The 20,821-nt window shown below is 35.9% G+C and overlaps 1 protein-coding gene across 2 annotated transcripts in view; it reads left to right on the forward strand.

The window, feature by feature from the left end:
• The window catches only part of BAZ1A (bromodomain adjacent to zinc finger domain 1A), a 67,107-nt gene that overhangs the window by 20,749 nt on the left and 25,537 nt on the right, over positions 1–20,821 (forward strand). For both annotated transcript variants that reach the window (XM_039351843.1, XM_039351842.1), the window contains exons 5-14: positions 644–745; positions 1,996–2,083; positions 4,075–4,206; positions 5,956–6,058; positions 8,401–8,555; positions 9,215–9,310; positions 13,459–13,597; positions 14,700–14,846; positions 17,545–17,640; positions 17,776–18,000. In XM_039351843.1, coding sequence (XP_039207777.1) covers positions 644–745; positions 1,996–2,083; positions 4,075–4,206; positions 5,956–6,058; positions 8,401–8,555; positions 9,215–9,310; positions 13,459–13,597; positions 14,700–14,846; positions 17,545–17,640; positions 17,776–18,000 — 1,283 coding nt within the window. The remainder of the gene's footprint in view (positions 1–643; positions 746–1,995; positions 2,084–4,074; positions 4,207–5,955; positions 6,059–8,400; positions 8,556–9,214; positions 9,311–13,458; positions 13,598–14,699; positions 14,847–17,544; positions 17,641–17,775; positions 18,001–20,821) is intronic.

Below are 20,821 nucleotides of genomic sequence, written 5' to 3' on the forward strand. Positions count from 1 at the left end.
GGGGATAACCAGCACCTTGGATCGCACATGGAAGCCTATTGGCAACCAGTGTAGCTTGTGAAGCGGGCATCATGTGGGTATACTGAGGCAGACTGTCCCACTTCCTACATGCTTACTTACAATATAATTACATTCTGGGCAAGTCGAAGCTTCTGACTGGTCTTCAAGGGCAGCTCCTATAGGATACATTGCAGTAGTTGAATCTTGAGATGAGAAAAGTGTGCATGTCTCTCTGGAAGGGCAACCAGTGTACCAGAAGGAGATGTGCAATTATCTGATAATTTAATGTATTAATTGATTTTTAATAGTACTTGGTGTATAATTCATATCAAATTCAAAACTCTAAACTTTATTGTTCTTTGCTGAGAATGTTGACATTCAAAAGCTAAAGGGCAATCTATATTATATGTTTCTGTTTGTATTTTGTGGAACAAACTTGTAATGGACGTAGTTTGGTTTGCTATATTTGTACAGAACACAATCAAATACATGCAATTCAATTTCATTCTTTACTGAAATGTTAATTTCATATAACTGAGAATGTGCTTGCATGTTTTTTTTGTCTCAAGTATTTAAAATAATTTACACTGTAAATAGAAATATTTTTCTTTCAAGAGAAAACAATAACGGTTTTAATTTTTAGGAATGAAAAAGCCATAACTGATCCTTTTTTGTACAAGTACAAAGTGAAGCCTTTAAAGAAACAACTATATGAGTCTGTTATAGTGAAAGCATCACAGATATGGTAAGCTGTACTGATTATAATAACCCTGTGATTGTAATCCAGCTAGCAGAAATGAGAGAGGAGGACAAGGCACACCCTCTTTAAAGATGCCATTTTCTCTATATAGCTCTTTTTACCTTTTGAGAGAAACCTTGTAGAAAAAGGGAACAAGATTTGTATTCTTCCCTCTTCTGTTGATTGGTTCCTGTACTGAATCAAAACCCTACCATAAACTATTGGTAACGATTGTACCAAATTGGAAAGAGGCATTTATTTATTGCTCTTTCCTCACAAGTATTATTTCAAATCAAAACTTTTAGCAATACGGTATGAAAACTTTCTCTGCAGCTCTAAAATCTATTAATCTTTAGAGCTGCAGGGATGTTTTGATACTGTATTACTAAACATTTAGAGCTAAACATTTTGATTTGAAATAATACCTATGTGGAAGTAGCAATAAATAAATTGCTCATTCACTTTCTATAAGATGACTTTTTGTATAGTGAATCTTTAGTACTCTGCATGATGTCCATGGATGCTAACAACGATCCCTTCATTTCATTAGACTAACCTTTAATGTTTCAGATAGTAAGTTTTAAAAAAAATTATTGAAAGCCAAACTGCCAGTCTTCAGTATGTCTTATATTTCCAAATATTTTTTCTGGACCCCAAAATAATCCCATGTGTATTTTTAAAAATAAAAATGGAAGGTGATTCTACCCCAATGATTTTTAGTATGAAGTATGCTCAGAAAAAGTGACAATGACCTACGTATATTTATGTATACAAGAAAGAAAGAAAGGAAGAAAGAAAGAAAGAAAGAAAGAAAGAAAGAAAGAAAGAAAGAAAGAAAGAAAGAAAGAAAGAAGAAAGAAAGAGGGAGCTAAAAAAAAGAGAATGATCATCATAAAAAGATTAGAGAAGATGCATGTTCCAGGAAATTGTTTTTTAACTGGCCATCCTACCCTTCATAATCAATGGCCGGCTATCTTGTGATTCTGTGATAATCCCTTAAAATTTAGAATATTTTGTATACACTGACTCAAAAGGCATAGAATTCATGGATAATATTGCTATTCTGTGATTGCAGTTTTAATGAAAAAAGAACAAAGGTTCCATATATTTTTGTGAAAAAATCACAAGGGTGCTTATTTTATTTTTTATAATTTTTTTATAAATTAAAATTGTCAGAAGTTGTTTAAACTGTAATTTCTGTATATCAATTTCATTGGTAATGGTAAAACTTTTAACAGTTCTTTTTTTTTTAACAGCCGAAGAAGGCATATTTTTTCTTATGACAGACTAAAGCTTTTTTTGAAGCAACACTGTGAATCACATGATGGCATTATTAAAATTAAGGTAATCATAGCAATTGAACTTTAAGATAGTGAATGAAAATATATGCTTCATATAATTATAATAAATTTATCTCAAACTGAAGAAATGTCAATGTTTTGAATATGTTTGTCTATATTAAACTGGGCAATCTTAGTAAAAGTATGATCTTATATTGTCCTTAAAATTATATTTGCTTGTTAAGAAATATTTAGCTCTTAATAGCTTTATTTACAAGTTTGAAATGAAGACTGTCCTTTATCAACTAGCTAACTCTGTGCAGTTTTACTTTTTTCCATTAATCTTGATATATTATAATCATTTTTATTTTTATATGATAGTTTATTTGATATTTTAAGATTATCAAATACACTCATAAAGATTTTAACATTTCCTTGAAGTTATGCCTAGACATATTTATTATCTTTGAGATAAAGTATTATTTCTCTGTGTTTTTACTAAAGCAGATTGTTAGAAATAATAAATGTTAATGCATAATACATTTTACTTTGGTAGATGAAGAATGATAAGCACTTTTCATATCTAGTGTTTTTAATGTTCTAAATCAGGGGTGCCAATTTCATTGAGGGCTGCATCAGCATTCTGGTTGCCCTAAAAGGGCCAGTTGGGCCTGGCTGGGTGGCATGGCCAGCTCAATGTGGCCAGCTTGATATCGTTCACGTCGAGGGGCACCTGTGCTGTGCTTCCCTGTGGGGTCCTGCTGCCCTCAGAGTTCGAGAGCTGGGTTGGGTGCTTTTCCTCCACTGCCCAGGGTTCCAGGCAGCCCAGAGGACCATCAACACTAACTGGGCACCCGACTCCTCCTCCAGGCAGATCTGTGCCTGGCCTCCTATCTTCTTGGGCCATGGTGTTCCATCAGTCCTGCACCCCAGGGCACAGGGCGCAGCCGTCCTTGTGTATGTGCCGGGGGCACCCAGCTGAGTTGGGGTGGGCTGGGGCAGCGGGGGCCAATCCCTCGCCCGGGGTGGGTCAAATCTGGGCCCATTGTGGGCCACATGCACCTTGTGTTTGACATGTCTATTTTAAATATTGGATTTCATAATTTATAGATTTAAGACATTGGCATATATTGTCCTTTCAAAAGGTAATCAATCAATTTGGCAAGCAAGCCTATGATAACTGAGATTTTTATATATTGATATATATAACTTTTTTTATAATATGATATTTGGGCACATGAATGCCATTTTAAAAAGTTGTTGGTTAGTGCTATAGAAAAATATAAAAAGAGGGAAGAAATGTTATTGTTGTTACAAATATAGCTAGTCCTCTACTTACAATCACAATAGGGACTTATCACAATAGGAATTTTAGTCCTCTGTTATTGCAGTTGTATGTCGAAGCACTCATGTGATCAGACCCAATGTTTTGTCTGTTTTTTTCAGTGGTTGTTAAGCAAATCCCACGATAATAAGTCCAAATCATGCAGTTCTTAAATGAATCACATAGTCATTAAGCAAATCCATTACCCCAAATAGAAATTTTTTGCTGGAAACCAAAGGCAAATCTAGTCATGTGCCCACAAAATGCCATAACCAGTCATAAATGCAAGCCTGTTGTCAAGCATCCAAAATGTGGTCATGTCACCATGGGGGACATGCAGCACTACATTTTACGATTGCTGGAAGTGCTTTATGGGCATTAAGCGCCCTTTCTGAGGCCATTGTAACTTAAAATGGTTGTTAAATAACCAGTCATAAGTCAAGGACTATCTGTAATTGATATTTGACCTCTGAAGAAAGGCTAGTTTAACCTTATTTGTCCATACAAATAAAGACTATTTGGCATAGCCAAACAATGCTTGTTCTCCCTTCTTGATTCCTCAGGATAGCTGTGATTCTCTCTTATTTGATTTACCCCCAGATGTAGGCATCTCATTCCAATGGTGTGAACTAGAAAAAAAATGTTTATTTCTAGTCCTAAAACACTCACTGATTTATCACTTGTACATAACATACCTGTTGACTCTTGTTTCCTCACATTTCTTTCCTAAGGCAATATCAATTGCAAAATACAAGATAGCAGAACAGACTTTTTTCTGTCTCTTTCCTGATAATCCACCCATCTTTATGTTCAGCTGTACAAGTAAACAAAAAAGATCTTCAAAGCTGACATCTGATGATCATGTAAGTCAGACAATAACCTTCTGCAACTATTCCTCTATCAGTAAGCATGCTATAATGCATTCAGCATTTGGTGGGCTTATAAAGGGATGCTGGAAGTATAATTTATTTATATCGCCATCCTCAAATCTACATTAAAATCTCAAAACTAATGAAATAAATACATATCATAGCTAATATCTATTGACTTTTCTACAAATTTCATTCTATTCCAACCATTTCCAACCTGGTCCCCTTAAAATATATTTGATTACAGCTATCAGCTTCAGTTACTATGCACGATGGTCATGAGATATTAGTATAGAGGCTTTATTAAAACATGGCTGGAGTGCATTAGATTAGGGAATGTCCAGTATCACCAACTTTATATGCATTTCATATGTACAATACCTTACTGAGTTGGTGTTTACTTGTACTTAAAAGGCAATTGGTACAAGATGTTCTATTGCTGATACATTGCTCTAATCTTGATTGCTAAAATGAGTAATTCCTTTCCCATGATATGCTGGCAATGTAATGGACAGATTGGGTCCTTCTTCCATTTGTGGTCGCAACATTGCAAAGTTCAAAAATAATGGAAAATAAAATTTGAAAGTTCTAGTCCCATTTTATTTTGAGATTTTTTTTAATTAAATTTCACTAAACTATATACATTTTATTCAAAATAAACTGGAACGGCATATGTTAACAGCTGCATGGATTTGATCTCCTTTGATCTCCTGTGTGGTAGAATGGCTAACCAAATTGTGGGACTAAGCTTCAATGTCTAAAATATCTTTTTTTAAATATGAAAAGTAAATCTGATGCAGAATTCTATTCTCTTTAGAAATCATTTTTGGACAACATTTGCACATGGAACTGTGCCACATCAAAAATTTAATTTTAGAGTTTATATTTTAATTTGACATATAAGCTACATATGATTTACGGTGTTTTCTCAATGTATTGATAATCTGTACACTTTTTTTCCTTTCTCCTATTGATTCCAGTTGTCTTAACCAAGTATTTTTAAGATTTAATAGAGACACATGTGATTAGAAATTGAATATGAAATGTCTTATAGCACTTCAAGCTTTTAAGAACATATTAGAATATATTATCCATATGATATTTTAGATTTGTTGGTTATCCAACTGTATTTGATTATTCAGATTGTGGTTCTTTAATAAAGTATGCCATCTATTTTTATATGATTTTAAACTTGCATTAATATTTTCATTTATTTTTTGAAACTGAGAAAAGGCAGGGGCTATGCTTATAGATAGTTCAGGTATTGCACCTAGGTTTCCCAGATATAGGCAGAACAAATGGAGGACTAATTAATATTCATACTTACGTATATAGCCAGTTTGGTCTAGTGGTTAAGGCACTAGGTTAGAAAGTGGGAGATTGTGAGTTCTGGTCCCATCTTAGCCATGAAAAGCCAGCTGGATGACCTTGGGCCAGTCACTCACTCTCTGCCGAACTCACCTCACAGGGTTGTTGCTATGAAGAAAATAGGAGGAGGAAGGTATGTTGGATACATTTGCTGCCTTTAGTTATTTGTAAAAATAAAGCTGGAAAATAAATAAATAAATGGAAAGGGGTATAGGGAGTAAACCAAATCTTGTTGTCATTTCTCAAAAAATCCCTTTGACTTTGCAAAACATTTCATTCATGATTAAAAATAGAACAAGTCTTCACTTGTAAAGTGCTTGAAATACTCAGATTTTGAATATTTTTCTACTTTATGAAGTTTGTTTTTGCTCCTAGGAGGACAAAGATGCTAAAGAACACCTTAGTCCTAGAAATCTAAGCAACACAGCAAAAGAAAGGGTAAAACTCCAAAAAGAAAAAGAGCATATGAGAACCAGCGGTAAGTTCAACCAGTAATTGTAATTGTGGGTGGGCCTGAAGTTTGTTCGTGTGACCACATTATTGCAACAGCTGGAACTTTGAGGAGCAGTTGTAGGTCCTGTTGTTCAACATTTGTTGTAACTTCACTGACCAAATGGTCATTAAGCAAGGAGTACCTGTAAAGCAGTGTTTCCCAAACTTGACAATTTTAAGGCATGAGGACTTCAACTCCCAGAATTCCACAGCCAGCGTTGCTGTAACCTTCCAATTCCTGTTGGTAACAACTGGAATTCTCTAATTTCATTTTCTCCCACTAGAGATTTTTTATAAACAAGGAATATCTTTGAAAGTATCTTGGATGTTGATATCTCTATTGCACAGAATTTCAGTAAAGTCCTTCCATCCTTGATCTTCTTTTAATTAATTACTATCTGTTCTTTGTTTTTTCAGTTTCAAGTTTTTTTATTGATTTTACATCTTTAACTTTCAACCAATTCTTTAGCATTTGGCAGTTCAGGATTGGAATCTCCTTCTGAATTCAAAGATTTGTAAAATACTTTTCTTGTTTTTTTGTGTCTATTTCCATCTTTAATGTCTATACAGGTACTGCAATATTACTTTTTGTTTCTTGTAAGAACTCCCTGAAATGCTTTAACTTTCTTATTCAGATCTCGCCTTTTTTGTAGATTTGGCATTTTTAAAATTTCCATGGTATGTTCTGATATCCAATTTTCTTTCTTCTCTTTCTTAATCTTTGGCTATCTCTTTTTATATTCTTTCTTAACAAATTATTTAGGTTTCTTTCATAGTTCCTCTGGATCCCAATGAATAAGATTCAGGACTTCAAAATAATTCCTGTTTTCTTCTTCAAAATAGTATTATATGGTTAGGATCATATCATGGAATCTGTTTTTCTTCTTACATTTTAACTTAACTTTAAACTTGCATAGGAGAAATTTAAGATCTGTTCTATAATCAACCTTTTTGCTATTATAACTGATTTCTTCCACCTCCTTTTACCAATAACATAGTCATTTTGATTTATGTATATTCTGGCCATACAGTCTAACTGCATTTTCCTTTAAATATTTCAAACTTTGCCATTCCTATCTCCTACACATTTTGCTTCCGTGTTCAGTTGATTTCATATTGAACTTGATCAGTTTCTTTTTCCTACCTGAGTGGCTGGAGCATAAGTTTGGAATAATTGTCATGTTAAAGCAGCGGTCTCCAACCTTTCTAGCTTTGTGGACCGGGAGTGGGGAAGAAGGGATAGTTCCTTGTGAATGGTGGGCAAGCATGCACGTCTGCTGCTCGCACAACTGGAGCTGCATGCACTCATCCGCCCACTGCACACGCAAGTGGAGCTGTATGTGTCCTTTTGCCCTCTGCTTCTGCGGCCCAGTTCTGAACAGGCCGTGGCCTGGTGGCCTTGACCCAGGGGTTGGGGACTTCTGTGTTAAAAGTTGTTCCTGAAATCTAATTGATATTATATTTAGTCATTGATTACATTGTAGCCAAGTTTTACTCTTGCTATTGCCTTCCTAACTATGAACGCAGTGCCATTCCTCCTTCGTCCCTTATGCCCTGAGTTGCAAATAATATGATCTTCTGACTGAAAGTGTCCAATTCCATTCTATCAGAATTTGCTGATGCCTAAGATGTCATTGTATAGTTGATTCATTTTGCATTTTGTTGGGTTTCCCTTGTTTATGCATTTTATATTCCATGTTCCTTTGTAATTTTATTTTTTCATTTTGGGATTTTCTTTTCCTTCATGTGAGTAACAGCAACTGGAAGTTTCAAAGCCTTTTTTTTAATTTGATGGTCCATTATCTGTCCTAAAGTGAAGTTCTGCCTCTAGCATCTTCCTATATTATTGCTGCCCAATATAGGTGCCCGCTGCTTTTAGTGAGTTGATCTTCATGCTTTGGGTATCGCTGCTGGGAGCATATACTTTAGGTCAAACATCCAGCATCTTTTGCTCTAATCGCTCTCAGGAAGACCCCATGTATGCTATAATGGAGCTGCAAAGCAGAATTGGAAATGTACTCATTAATAAAAAAATGTACTCATTTAATACTGTATATTCACTAATAAAGGAGGACAAAGATACAGAGTTTCCAATATTCTTTAACCTAACCTAACCTTTTTCATATTGCAAGAAAATTTCCTTTGCTGAACTTGTGAGAACTTGATTGGAAGCGTGACAAACCTTTTATCATTTGTTTTGAATTATATTAATATAATGCCCAATTTGTTGATTAAAAAATTATAAAATACTTTTGTTCAATACTTTATCTTGATGTATCTATAAAATGTAGCTCTAATTCCAATTCATCAGTATATATTTTGAAATAGAAAAATTAAAAAGGGAGAAAGCAAATGCTGTGAAATTCAAGAGAAAAGAGAAACAAGATAAAGAAAAAAGAAAAGAAGAACTAAAGAAGCTTGTGGAGGAAGAAAGACTAAAGAAAAAAGAAGAGAAGGAGCGACTGAAAATAGAAAAAGAAAAGGCATGACATTTTTATTAACCCTAGATTTGAAGTGGCAGTGTCAATCACATTTGTAGCTTTATTTGGTATTTTCTCATTGGAATTGTTAAAACTTGACACCTTGGAGAAAGGACAAATGTTATGGGTTTTTTGAGATAAGTGACATTGTGTAGTAAAAGGCTTTTGCAAGCTACTTCACATCTAAGTAGCAAATATTTTGGGCAGATTCTTCCCTGAAAGATGATAACATATCCTAAACTGCTGATGTAATTTAATTTTGCTAATTTTAGTTACATTTGTAGTTCTATATGTACTAGGTAACAAATAGTTTATACTATACTTTGATCAGAAACAAGATTTACTTTGTGGCAATTAAAACTTGTATAAGAACAGTTTTATTTGTAGTTTTTAATTTTAATTCCTTAGTTTGGAAGAAATGTGCCTTTTATTCATACAGTAGTGAAGTTCTGGGAGACTTCATCAAAACAAAAGAACACTCTATTAAAAAACAGCAGGATTTAAAGTACAACATGCAGTAAATGTAATAGTACCCTAAATATTTGAGATGTAAAGACTGTTGTTCTAATCTTTTATATTAATTTTGAGTTTAATAATTAAAATGAAAATGATGAAGTGAAGTAAGGAAACCATTTCCTGATCAAATTTCTATGTAATTAAAGGAAAGAGAGAAACTACGTGAGGAAAAAAAGAAATATCTGGAACACCTAAAACAGTGGAGTAAGCGCAGAGAAGACATGGAATGTGATGATCTTAAGGTAATATAAAATGAGAAGCTGATAACTTTCTGTAACATGTATTAGCCTATGCTAAGCACTGCTTTTTTTGTAAAAAAAAAAAAAAAAAAGTGCCGGAACTCACACATGTCATACAACCCACCTTGCCTACCCTACCTACAAGGTTCCATCTAAAAAAGGTGTCGGAATTCCGTTCTGGGCGTTCTATGACAAAAAAAGCCCTGATGCTAATTATGTGTTTAATTACAAACCTGCCAAATCAGTAAGCTTGGACCTGGCATGTTAATATACGATGCCAGAAATGTTTTGAAAATACACCCATCCCTTCATTCTAGTCATGAAATGGGCAATTTTTTTTTTCTGTTAAAATCTTCATTCCTTCTTTACTCCATGGTGAACAGAATTAAAGCAAGGAGTGGTAGCTAGGACCAAAGGCAAAAAAACCCCTTTTTATGTTACTCCTTTTTCCATGTTCCTAAGGACCAGGGTAAGTAATTTTTATCTATGGTCTGAACTCATTCCTTGCAGAAGTAAGGGGAGAGTTGAAATTACACTAAGTTTTGATAAGAGTATTTACAGTATTGGTGAGGTAACTTGTTTACAGATAATCCTTAGAAAATTACAGTAATTGGGACTGGAATTTCCATTGCTAGGCAACAGTCATAAAACATGACATCATATGACCACACCACTTTGTAATGGAATTTTCAGCATTTCCAGTTGTGGTTGTTAAGTGAAGATATCATGTGATAGCCACTTGAAACCACCTGCCAGTTTGGCTGATTGTAGGAATCTGGCAAAGATAATCACAAATGATAATCACAAATGACAATCCCCATACTGTGGGGAATGCTACAGTCGAAGTAATTAATGAGCAGGCATTCAGCATTTTTGTTTGAACAGTTGCTGAACAAGCAGTCATTAAACAAGGATCACATGTAGTTCCATACATCCAGTATGGTACCTTGCAAGCAGAATGCTTTTTGACCAGGAAAGACAATACATAGTGCCTCTATCTTAAGCAAAAACTATCTGTGTGGAGGGAAGAATATCTCTGAGTGCAGAAAAGTGTTAGACAGGATTCTTAGGGATAAGGAATAGTATACACATGCAACAGTGGAACTGTAGATGATAGACTTTTCCTTTTACTTTATTTGCCTGCTGTTTTATATCATTGTGTTTGTCTCTGCTCCTTTATGCTTTCCCCAGTACATTCTGTCCACTTGCTGCTTTCCTATCTGCATTAAACTGTAGAGTTTCCTATTTTCTTCCTTAATATCTCTACCACTTTTCTGCTTTTGGGCCCTTTCTCTCTTCCCTCTTCTTTTTTATAATCCACCTGCTCTTTATATTCACTTTCCCCAACTAGTATTTCCCAATCCATCTGCGCTGATGTCTCCTATATGTTCTTCTTTAATTCCCATTGAAGTCTGAGTCTCCTCCACATCTATTCATCAGTTACTAAAATGTTGTAATTTCTCCTTCCAAAAAGAAGCTCTGAAAAAATATTTAAATGAAGTTGTGAAACTGACACTTTACTAAACTGTCTGACAGGCCTTACTGTTTTGAAACAGCTGAAAGAAGCAACTTCGTAGTGTCATAGTGCTCTCTACTGGTGAAGAGTTCTATCAGACAGTTCTTGTTCTTGATTGTTATTTTTTTGAGCCAACTTAGAATATTGCTTTTATAATCCACTTCAATAAAATAAAAATAAGATAAATAAGAAATGAAAGTGATTCTTTTACTTCTGGTCTATAGACTTTGACATGCTTTGCAAAACTTAGGCTAGCAACAGAGCCCACTGAAGTTATTCTTACGGTAGATGCAGATCAATATATTATCATTGTGTTTGAATTCTAATCTGTGTTATAATGCCGCGCCATATTGTAAAGTATCAATTCTCTGAAGTTCCTGACACCAACATTTCTTTGTTTGGAATTCATTAGTGTGTCCAACACAAGAAGAGATAAAAGGTTTAATTCTAAGCCTCCTACTTAATTATGGCATTTGGTTTTCGTGTTTGTAATATGTAAATGTTGCTCATTTACGCATATGTTATGTTTTATTTTACAGCTGGGCATTCATCTTATCAGTGTGGCCATTTTTTTTCCCCTCCCATGGAAGTGAATAGGAAATTCCAACATCAGTGGTAGCATTACTATTGCTTAAAAGGTGCTAGGCCACTTTGTAAATCAGGAATGAGCATCCTGCACGCTCATGAAAAATGAAACTCATGAAGCTGCACAATACAGTGGGGCAAAAAAGTATTTAGTCAGCCACCAATTGTGCAAGTTCTCCCACTTAAAAAGATGAGAGAGGCCTGTAATTGTCATCATAGGTAGACCTCAACTATGAGAGACAAAATGAGAAAACAAATCCAGATAATCACATTGTCTGATTTGGAAAGAATTTATTTGCAAATTATGGTGGAAAATAAGTATGTGGTCAATATCAAAAGTTCACCTCAATACTTTGTTATATATCCTTTGCTGGCAATGACAGAGGTCAAATGTTTTCTGTAAGTCTTCACAAGGTTGACACACCCTGTTGCTGGTATGTTGGCCCATTCCTCCATGCAGATCTCCTCTAGAGCAGTGATGTTTTGGGGCTGTCGCTGGGCAACATGGACTTTCAACTCCCTCCAAAGGTTTTCTATGGGGTTGAAATCTGGAGACCGGCTAGGCCACTCCAGGACCTTGAAATGCTTCTTATGAAGCCACTCCTTCGTTGCCCAGGTGGTGTGTTTGGGATCATTGTCATGCTGAAAGACCCAGCCACGTTTCATCTTCAGTGCCCTTGCTGATGGAAGGAGGTTTGCACTCAAAATCTCATGATACATGGCCCCATTCATTCTTTTCTGTACACGGATCGGTCGTCCTGGTCCCTTTGCAGAGAAACAGCCCCAAAGCATGATGTTGCCACCCCCATGCTTCACAGTAGGTATGGTGTTCTTTGGATGCAACTCAGCATTCTCTCTCCTCCAAACACGACAAGTTGTGTTTCTACCAAACAGTTCTACTTTGGTTTCATCTGACCATAGGACATTCTCCCAATCCTCTTCTGGATCATCCAAATGCTCTCTAGCAAACTTCAGACGGGCCCGGACATGTACTGGCTTAAGCAGGGGGACACGTCTGGCACTGCAGGATCTGAGTCCCTGGCGGCGTAGTGTGCTACTAATGGTTGCCAGCTCTCTGCAGGTCATTCACTAGGCCCCCCCGTGTGGTTCTGGGATTTTTGCTCACCGTTCTTTTGATCATGTTGACCCCACGGGGTGAGATCTTGCGTGGAGCCCCAGATCGAGGGAGATTATCAGTGGTCTTGTATGTCTTCCATTTTCTAATTATTGCTCCCACAGTTGATTTCTTCATACTAAGCTCTTGCCTATTGCAGATTCAGTCTTCCCAGCCTGGTGCAGGTCTACAATTTTGTTTCTGGTGTCCTTCGACAACTCTTTGGTCTTCACCATAATGGAGTTTGGGGTGTGACTGTTTGAGGTTGTGGACAGGTGTCTTTTATACTGATAACAAGTTCAAACAGGTGCCATTAATACAGGTAATGAGTGGAGGACGGAGGAGCCTCTTAAAGAAGTTACAGGTCTGTGAGAGCCAGAAATCTTGTTTGTTTGTAGGTGACCAAATACTTATTTTCCACCATAATTTGCAAATAAATTCTTTCCAAATCAGACAATGTGATTGTCTGGATTTGTTTTCTTATTTTGTCTCTCATAGTTGAGGTCTACCTATGATGACAATTACAGGCCTCTCTCATCTTTTTAAGTGGGAGAACTTGCACAATTGGTGGCTGACTAAATACTTTTTTGCCCCACTGTAGCAGTTATGGGAGTTCTTTTCTAAAGGCTTCATTAACTTTTGTAGTATAAACATTACTTCTAGTTCTTACACCCACCTTAACCATGAAAGTCAGCTGGGTAACTTTGGGCCAGTCAGTCATTCTCAGTCTAATCCACCACAAAGGATTGTTGGAAAACAGGAGGAGGAAAGAGTCTTGGGTATATTCGCCAGCTTGAGTTATTTATAAAAACAACGAAGGTAGGATTTAAAAAGCCTAATAAATAAATAAGAAGTTGTGTGTTCTTGACAGTTTGTGATGTCCTCTTCCAGTCTGGCATTGTCAAAAAAAAAGCTGACATTTCATTTGTATCACAGGAACTTCCAGTTCCAACTCCAGTAAAAACCAGACTACCTCCTGAGATTTTTGGTGATGCTGTAATGGTTTTGGAGTTCCTCCATGCATTTGGGGAACTATTTGATCTTCAAGATGAATTTCCTGATGGGGTGACTTTAGGCAAGTTTTTTTTTCTTGGATTTTGTTCTGAATTAAGGTATATACTATGTTTCTGATATCTAGCCTATTATAAACACATTATAAAATCTCAAAGTTTTACTTACTGTACATTTAAAGCAAACTCCCATATGTGAATTAGCTATCAGTTTGAAAAATATATTTCTTCAGTGTACATCAGATTATATGTAAAAGTATTCCTCTGAGCAGAATATATAGTGCCCCCAAAAATGCCATTTGATATGTTGATGAAGAATCTTTAGTAGAGATGTAGAGTTGTCTGGAAGTTGAGTCATGGTCTTTTTTGTTTGTTTGTTTCAAACATTTTGTTGCTTATCCAAGTCACTTCTTTAGTCTGAGCAAAGTTAATTAGGGGGAACCCCATATATGTCCTTCAGAGTAGTTTGATTTCTTATCTAATCTGAATAGACTCATTAATGAGCAGCCAGAGAGCCATTAAGAATGATTGTTCAGTTTGGTTTGAGAGAAGAGTGAAGTGGAAATTCCTTCCCTTAATAGAAGTGGAGGCCTGAAACACAACCTGTCCCTGATTTTTTATGCTGCTCTTGCATCATCCCCCAGGAAGATGAAGACCACTTCATAGTTCACCAGAAAGATCACATTTAAGGACCTACCTAGAAAAAAGGATTTAGAAACAATGACTCTTAACAACTTTCTCTTTCTTTGCTAAAAAGAAATATGCAAGGAGCATATCACCTAATTAGAAACAGATTTTTCCCCATTTTAGTAGATTAATTTGAAGTGAATAGGGAGAATAGCTCTGGACCAGTTTGGGACATCCAGTTATTTTTTCCCCAGTATTTTATTCAATCCATCCTTTATTATATGAATGTTACTTATCAACAGTCTAGCAAGATCTTGACGTTTGTATGTTCTCTTTCATTTGCCTAAATGCCCCTTTTCAGTTCAATATGAGAATCACCTGAACACTTTAACCAGTTGGATTCTGCGCATCTAAAATTGCATGTTAGAGAATAAAATAGGAAGATTTCTCAAGCTAAGGTTCAGATCTAACTGCATCTTTTAAGCTTTTATATTTGGATGTTGCAGAAGAACTAAAGGTACTTTCTTTTATTATTTACAGAAGTTTTAGAAGAAGCTCTTGTAGGAAATGACAGTGAAGGCCCACTTTGTGAATTATTGTTTTTTTTCCTGACTGCAATTTTTCAAGCTATGGCTGAAGAAGAAGAAGAAATTGCCAAAGATCAAATAGCAGATGCTGAGACCAAAGGTCAGATCAATTACACTTTTTAAGAACAACTTTCATACTAATCTGCATTCACGCAATATGTTTGTTTTTTTTTCAATTAACTTTGCTTTGCTATACAACTGGTAAGAAAAGACAATGTTTTAGATATAAGCTGCAGTGATGATCCAGATGTATTTTTACTTTTCTCTTTCTAAAAGGGCAGAGATTCCATTTATTGTATCTCAAGAATTTCAGACTGGTATGTTTCTTCAAAATTCAAAATTGCGTTTGCTTATTTTAATTTTAAAATAATGTCAGCAGTAGAAGCTTATTTTATTGAATTTCTGCAGATGTGGTCTTCTTCTTGGTGAGGTAAATAATTTCTAGTAAAGTAGTTGCATGAGCTTCCAGGTTTGCTATAGACTGTTAGAATTTTGATTATGTGACCATAGGGGCATTGCAACAGCCATAAATTCAAGGACTGGTCAGGACTGTCATTCATTCAGTGCTGTTACAACTTTTGAACAGTTGCTGAAGGATTGGTTGTTAAGGAAGAAAGGTCTGCCTATATGCCTCCTCTAACCCAAACCAAAACAGCCTTGGAGGACAATGCCCAGTGACTGGAGGGGAGGGATATGCACACAACAGCCAAAAGTAGTTAGTGGTTAGGTCAGATCATAGGCCTTGATTATGTAATTTTCAATGAGGCAGGCACTGTAGAAAATTTACACGGTAAGATTTGTATTGAGAGAAGAGGGGAAAACACTACTTTGAAAGTAGAACAACTGAAGACAATTTAACATAGCTGTGATAGACTGGGGACAAAACAAAGGCTATCTCCAGAAGACATGTCATCTGAAAAATAGGACATTTTGCAGGACAGCCATCTGAAGATACATTTATTTGGAATCCAGCATTGAGCAGGGAATTTAACTCCTTCCAATTCTGTTATTCTTTGTCCTAGGAAATTTTCTGTATACTGTTTTAATAGTGCAGATCCAGGCAAAGAGGAGTAATAATAGCTTTGCTATATTATGTGGCTGAATTGAAGCCCCTACTATTCAAAGTTTTGTAGGCTTTTTAAAGAATAAAAATGGGAGGAGAAATACTTCATATTAATACTCTTTTCCAAAAGAAAATACAGCCTCCCAAGTCCTACGTATTTTTTTTTTCCACAAGGAGAACAATTTCTAAGCAGATTAGTATTATCTATGGGTAAAAAATTTCCAAAACTGCTTTCAGAAGAATTAATGGTAGAATTTTTCTGTTTTGTCTGGACTAAAATATTGTATAAATTATTATTTCATCATTATTATGGATAATAATTGTCAAATCAGAAATGAATAATTTTATAAGATGTGATATAAAAAAAACAAATGGGTAACATCTGCATTAATAATACCACCTCCAAAATAGTATTTTTTAGAGAAATATATAATTGGAGAAATTTCTCCAGTGCAATATTTTGCGAATCATCATGAAACATTGCCAATCTAGCTCAACCAGCCTTTCCTGAAGAGTTAACAGAGATCCATTCCTAGTGAAGGCAACCAAAACAATAGCACCCATAAAATTGAATTTTAGATGGCACTTCATCTAAAGATCAAGAATCAAGAATGGTATGCTAAGTACTGGCCAAAAATTACTCAGCATGAAAGAATTCAAACAGGACTTTTTACACAAACCACATTATCATAGTTATAATTGGCCAGATAGAACAAGTCTGTCTTACATGTATTGACTAGTTTGCTGATTTTCTGGCCATTTCTCTCTCAATTCTTTTATAAGATAAAAATGATAAGAGGACAAAGCAGATAGACCTCATTTTCTGAGTATCTTGTCTTTATGTACCAGCGTTACAAATTGAAAAATGGTTCATTCTGAAAATCAGATATTAAATTTACAAACATTTGATCTACTCAGATTATGGCATTCAAGTTAGAATGGATATAAATAATTTCATCTGTAAAAAGATTTTGCAAAGTAGTTGCAGTGGTTTGCACTGTAATATATTACATTTGATTAGGCTGCTTACACATGAATAAAAACTAAACTGCTAAAGCATTTTGTACAGCTATTATGTAAGGAAGATTACATTCAATTTTATTTGGCAAAGGTAACTTAATTCTATTTTGTGGAGAAGATTTAAGTTCTGTTTGTAGGCAGTTGGAAAGATAAACAAGTACATCACAAATAGGAGATGTATTAGGTTTTGCTTTCTGCAGAAGCAAAACTAAATACATTTAGTTTTAATACTTGCAGAAAAAAGAGGAAATTCACTTGCCATTGCTTAATATGTAAAGAAATTGTACTTGCATGTTAATTCAAAATGCCTGGTGTGCTTTAGAGGTAGCTTAATTGGGAGCATGTTTTGCCAATTATATGGAATAAAGGACCTCTTCAGTATGGCAGATCAGCATTGACTGCTGCCTATTTATCTCTATTTGTTTGGCAATAGGTAACAATTTTAAGGAATGGAGTGATAGCTTGTGTTAAAAGTCTTTGCATGAGTGTGTTTGTACTCTTGCAGCCCAATTGTGCGCAAGAAACTTTTAGTGAGTGTTGCACACTTTCTTCAGCTGTTTGCCAATATTACATTTCTTTGTTGCATTCCAACTTACATGAATATTGAATTTATATGCTGTTTCTGCATTGCTTAAAATGGCTTGCTTGCTTGCTTACTTGGACTCCATACGGAAGTGTTAATTTACACTAGAATAAAGTCTTTATTTCCTTAAAGATTTAACAGAGGCTTTGGATGAAGATACAGACCCCACAAAATCTGCACTATCTGCAGTTGCAACTTTGGCAGCTGCATGGCCCCAATTACATCAGGGTATGTGTGGGTTTCTTTTTTTTTTTCTTTTTTTTTTCTTTTTTTTTTGCTGTATTTTTCAAAAATTAATTTACATTATTCGCTTAAACATTTTTAGAAGTCAGATAGACTAATTGATTTTATTGTTAACTGTAGGTTGTAATTTGAAAAACCTGGATCTTGATAGCTGCACTCTTTCTGAGATTCTCAGGCTTCATATCCTAGCATCAGGTGCAGATGTAACATCAGCAAATGCTAAATATCGCTACCAGAAGCGAGGAGGATTTGATACTACAGATGATGCTTGCATGGAGCTAAGATTGAGTAATCCTGGATTGTTGAAGAAACTCTCATGTACCTCAGTATATGATTTATCATCAGGTAATAGAGCCAAACCAGTTTCTTATGCTCGGTGACAAATGTTCTCAAATAACTGAAAGCTTAATTAAACAAATTTGCAGGAATATTTTGAAGGATAATCATATTCAGTAACCTTTTGGTTGTAAGGATACTATACTGAAATTTACAGTCAGTTAATACGAGGGCAATTCGGGAATAAACCTCTGTTTGGTTATCAATGACAGACATTCGCAGATACATAACTTTTATTATACATATTAGAAAACTACAACATCACATATAATGTAAAAAAGTATTTAAAAAGTGGAAAGAGGGGCACATAACTAAGGCAGAATATCAGCAAATAGTCCAAGCCTGCAAAGATGAAGTGAGGAAAGCTAAGGCTCAAAATGAACTAAGGCTTGCAACAAAAGTCAAAAATAACAACAACAAAAAAAGCTTCTTTCAACATGCAAAAAACAAGAAAAAGGTTAAGGAAATGATTGGTCCATTAGTGGGAGAAAGTGGCAAGAAGGGGACAAGCAACAGGGAGAAAGCAGAACTACCTAACTCATTTTTTGCATCTGTCTTTACACGAAGGGATAAAACAGTCCAACCTATCAAAAATAGTACCATAAAAAACAGATTAGAAACACAAGTTAAGATAGGCAAGAAAATAGTAAGTGAGCACATGTCCACCCTAGACGAGTTCAAATCACCAGGACCAGATGGATTACATCCAAAGGTTCTGAAGGAACTGGCAGATGTGATCTCAGAACCACTGAACTATATCTTTCAAAGATTCCGGAGCACTGGGGAACTACCAGAGGACTGGAAAAGAGCTGATGTAGTTCCCATTTTCAAAAAAAAAGGGGGGGGGAAATGGATCCAGGAAACTACAGACCTATCAGCCTGACCTCAGTACCTGGGAAGATTCTGGAAAAGATAAGCAACGAATCAGCGAACATGTAGAGGCAAACAAAAAGCCAACATGGGTTTGTCAAAAATAGATCATGCCAGACAAATCTTATTGCATTCTTTGACCAGGTGACTACATTAGTGGACCAGAAGAATGCTGTGGATATAATTTAGTTGGACTTCAATAAGGCATTTGATAAAGTAGACCACAACCTACTACTTGATAAGATAGAAAAATATGGGGTAGACAGCATCACCACGAGATGGATTCGTAGCTGGCTGACTGGCTGTACTCAGCATGTGGTCCTCAATGGAACCGCATCTACATGGAGGGAAGTGTGTAGTGGAGTGCCCCAGGGCTCTGTTCTGGGTCCAGTGCTCTTCATCATCTCATCAACGATTTGGACGAGGGGATAAATGGGGAACTCATCAAATTTGCAGATGACACCAAGCTGGCAGGAATAGCCAACACTCCAAAAGATAGGCTTAAGTACAGGAGGATCTTGACAGACTTGAACACTGGGCGCTATCTAACAAAATGAAATTGAATGGTGAAAAAAGTAAGGCTTTACATTTAGGCAAGAAAAACCAAATGTACAGGTATAGTATATGTCGGGTAGGCAACCTTGGCTCTTTTATGACTCGTGGACTTCAACTCCCAGAATTCCTGAGCCAGCTCAGAAATTCTGGGAGTTGAAGTCCACGAGTCATAAAAGAGCCACTTTTGCCTACCCCTGGTATAGGTGGTACCTTGCTCAATAGTAGTAACTTTGAGAGGGATCTCAGAGTCCTAGTGGACAATCACTTAAATAATCAAAGAAAGAAGCAACTTAGAACTAAGGAGAAATTTCCTGACAGTTAGAACAATTACTCAGTGGAACAACCTGCCTCCAGAAGATGTGAATGCTCCAACACTGGAAGTTTTTAAGAATAGACTGGACAGCCATTTGTCTGAAATGGTATCGGAATTCCCGCCTGGGCAGGGGGTTGGACTAGATGACCTCCAAGGTACCTTCCAATTTTATTATTATTTGACATAATCGCTATTCAAATTGAGACACTTGTCATAACGTCTTACAAGATTTGAAATTCCTTAGAAGTAGTCACTCGGCGCCAAATCTGGGTTACAGGGAGTGATCAAAAACATTCCAACGGAACTGCTTCAAAAGTTCTTGGGTGCATCTAGCAGTGTACGGGCGAGCATTATCGTAAACCAGCAACACACTGGAAGTGCTGCCATAGAAAATCCTGCCAAATGTGAAGGTGCCAAAGGAGTATTGCTAGTGAAGTTCATGGGTCGTGGTTCGACCATCAGTTCAGAAATCTATTGTGAAACGTTAGGGTTAGACAAGCTATCCATTACAAGCGTCGGGCATGCTGACTTCCAGCATGGTGTTGGTTCACGATAATGCTCGTCTGCACACCCCTAGACGCACCCAAGAACTATTGAAGCAGTTCCGTTCAGATGTTTTTGATCATCCCCCCCCCCATAGCCCAGATTTGGCGCTGAGTGACTACTACTAAGGAATTTCAAATCTTGTAGTAAGATGTTATGGCAAGTGCCTCAATTTGAATGGTGATTATATCGAAAAGTAATGTAATGTTGTAGTTTTCTAATGTGTATAATAAACGTTCTGTATCTGCAAGTGTCTGTCATTGATAACCAAACAGAGGTTTATTTCCGAATTGCCCTCGTATATGTGGCTTTATAAGAATAATGAAGACAATTTGGCCATTTTATAGCTATTGTTCAGGATTATGGTTTTAACTTTATGGAAGTTATTCCAGTACTTAAAATCTTAAATGTCTGATCAAAGGAATTATTTGTAGGATTTTGAGGTGTATTGATTTTGTTTAAAAGTTTGGCACCTTTCCCAAAAGTACCTTTGAATGTTCGTTCAGTTTCAGTTTTCTGTCTAGTGTTTTGCATGAGTTTTTTGGGATT

The sequence above is a fragment of the Crotalus tigris genome, unplaced genomic scaffold (genome assembly GCF_016545835.1).
Source record: "Crotalus tigris isolate CLP2741 ecotype Arizona unplaced genomic scaffold, ASM1654583v1 scf7180000018371.15429387391:27106975, whole genome shotgun sequence".
Taxonomy (NCBI): Eukaryota; Metazoa; Chordata; class Lepidosauria; order Squamata; family Viperidae; genus Crotalus; species Crotalus tigris.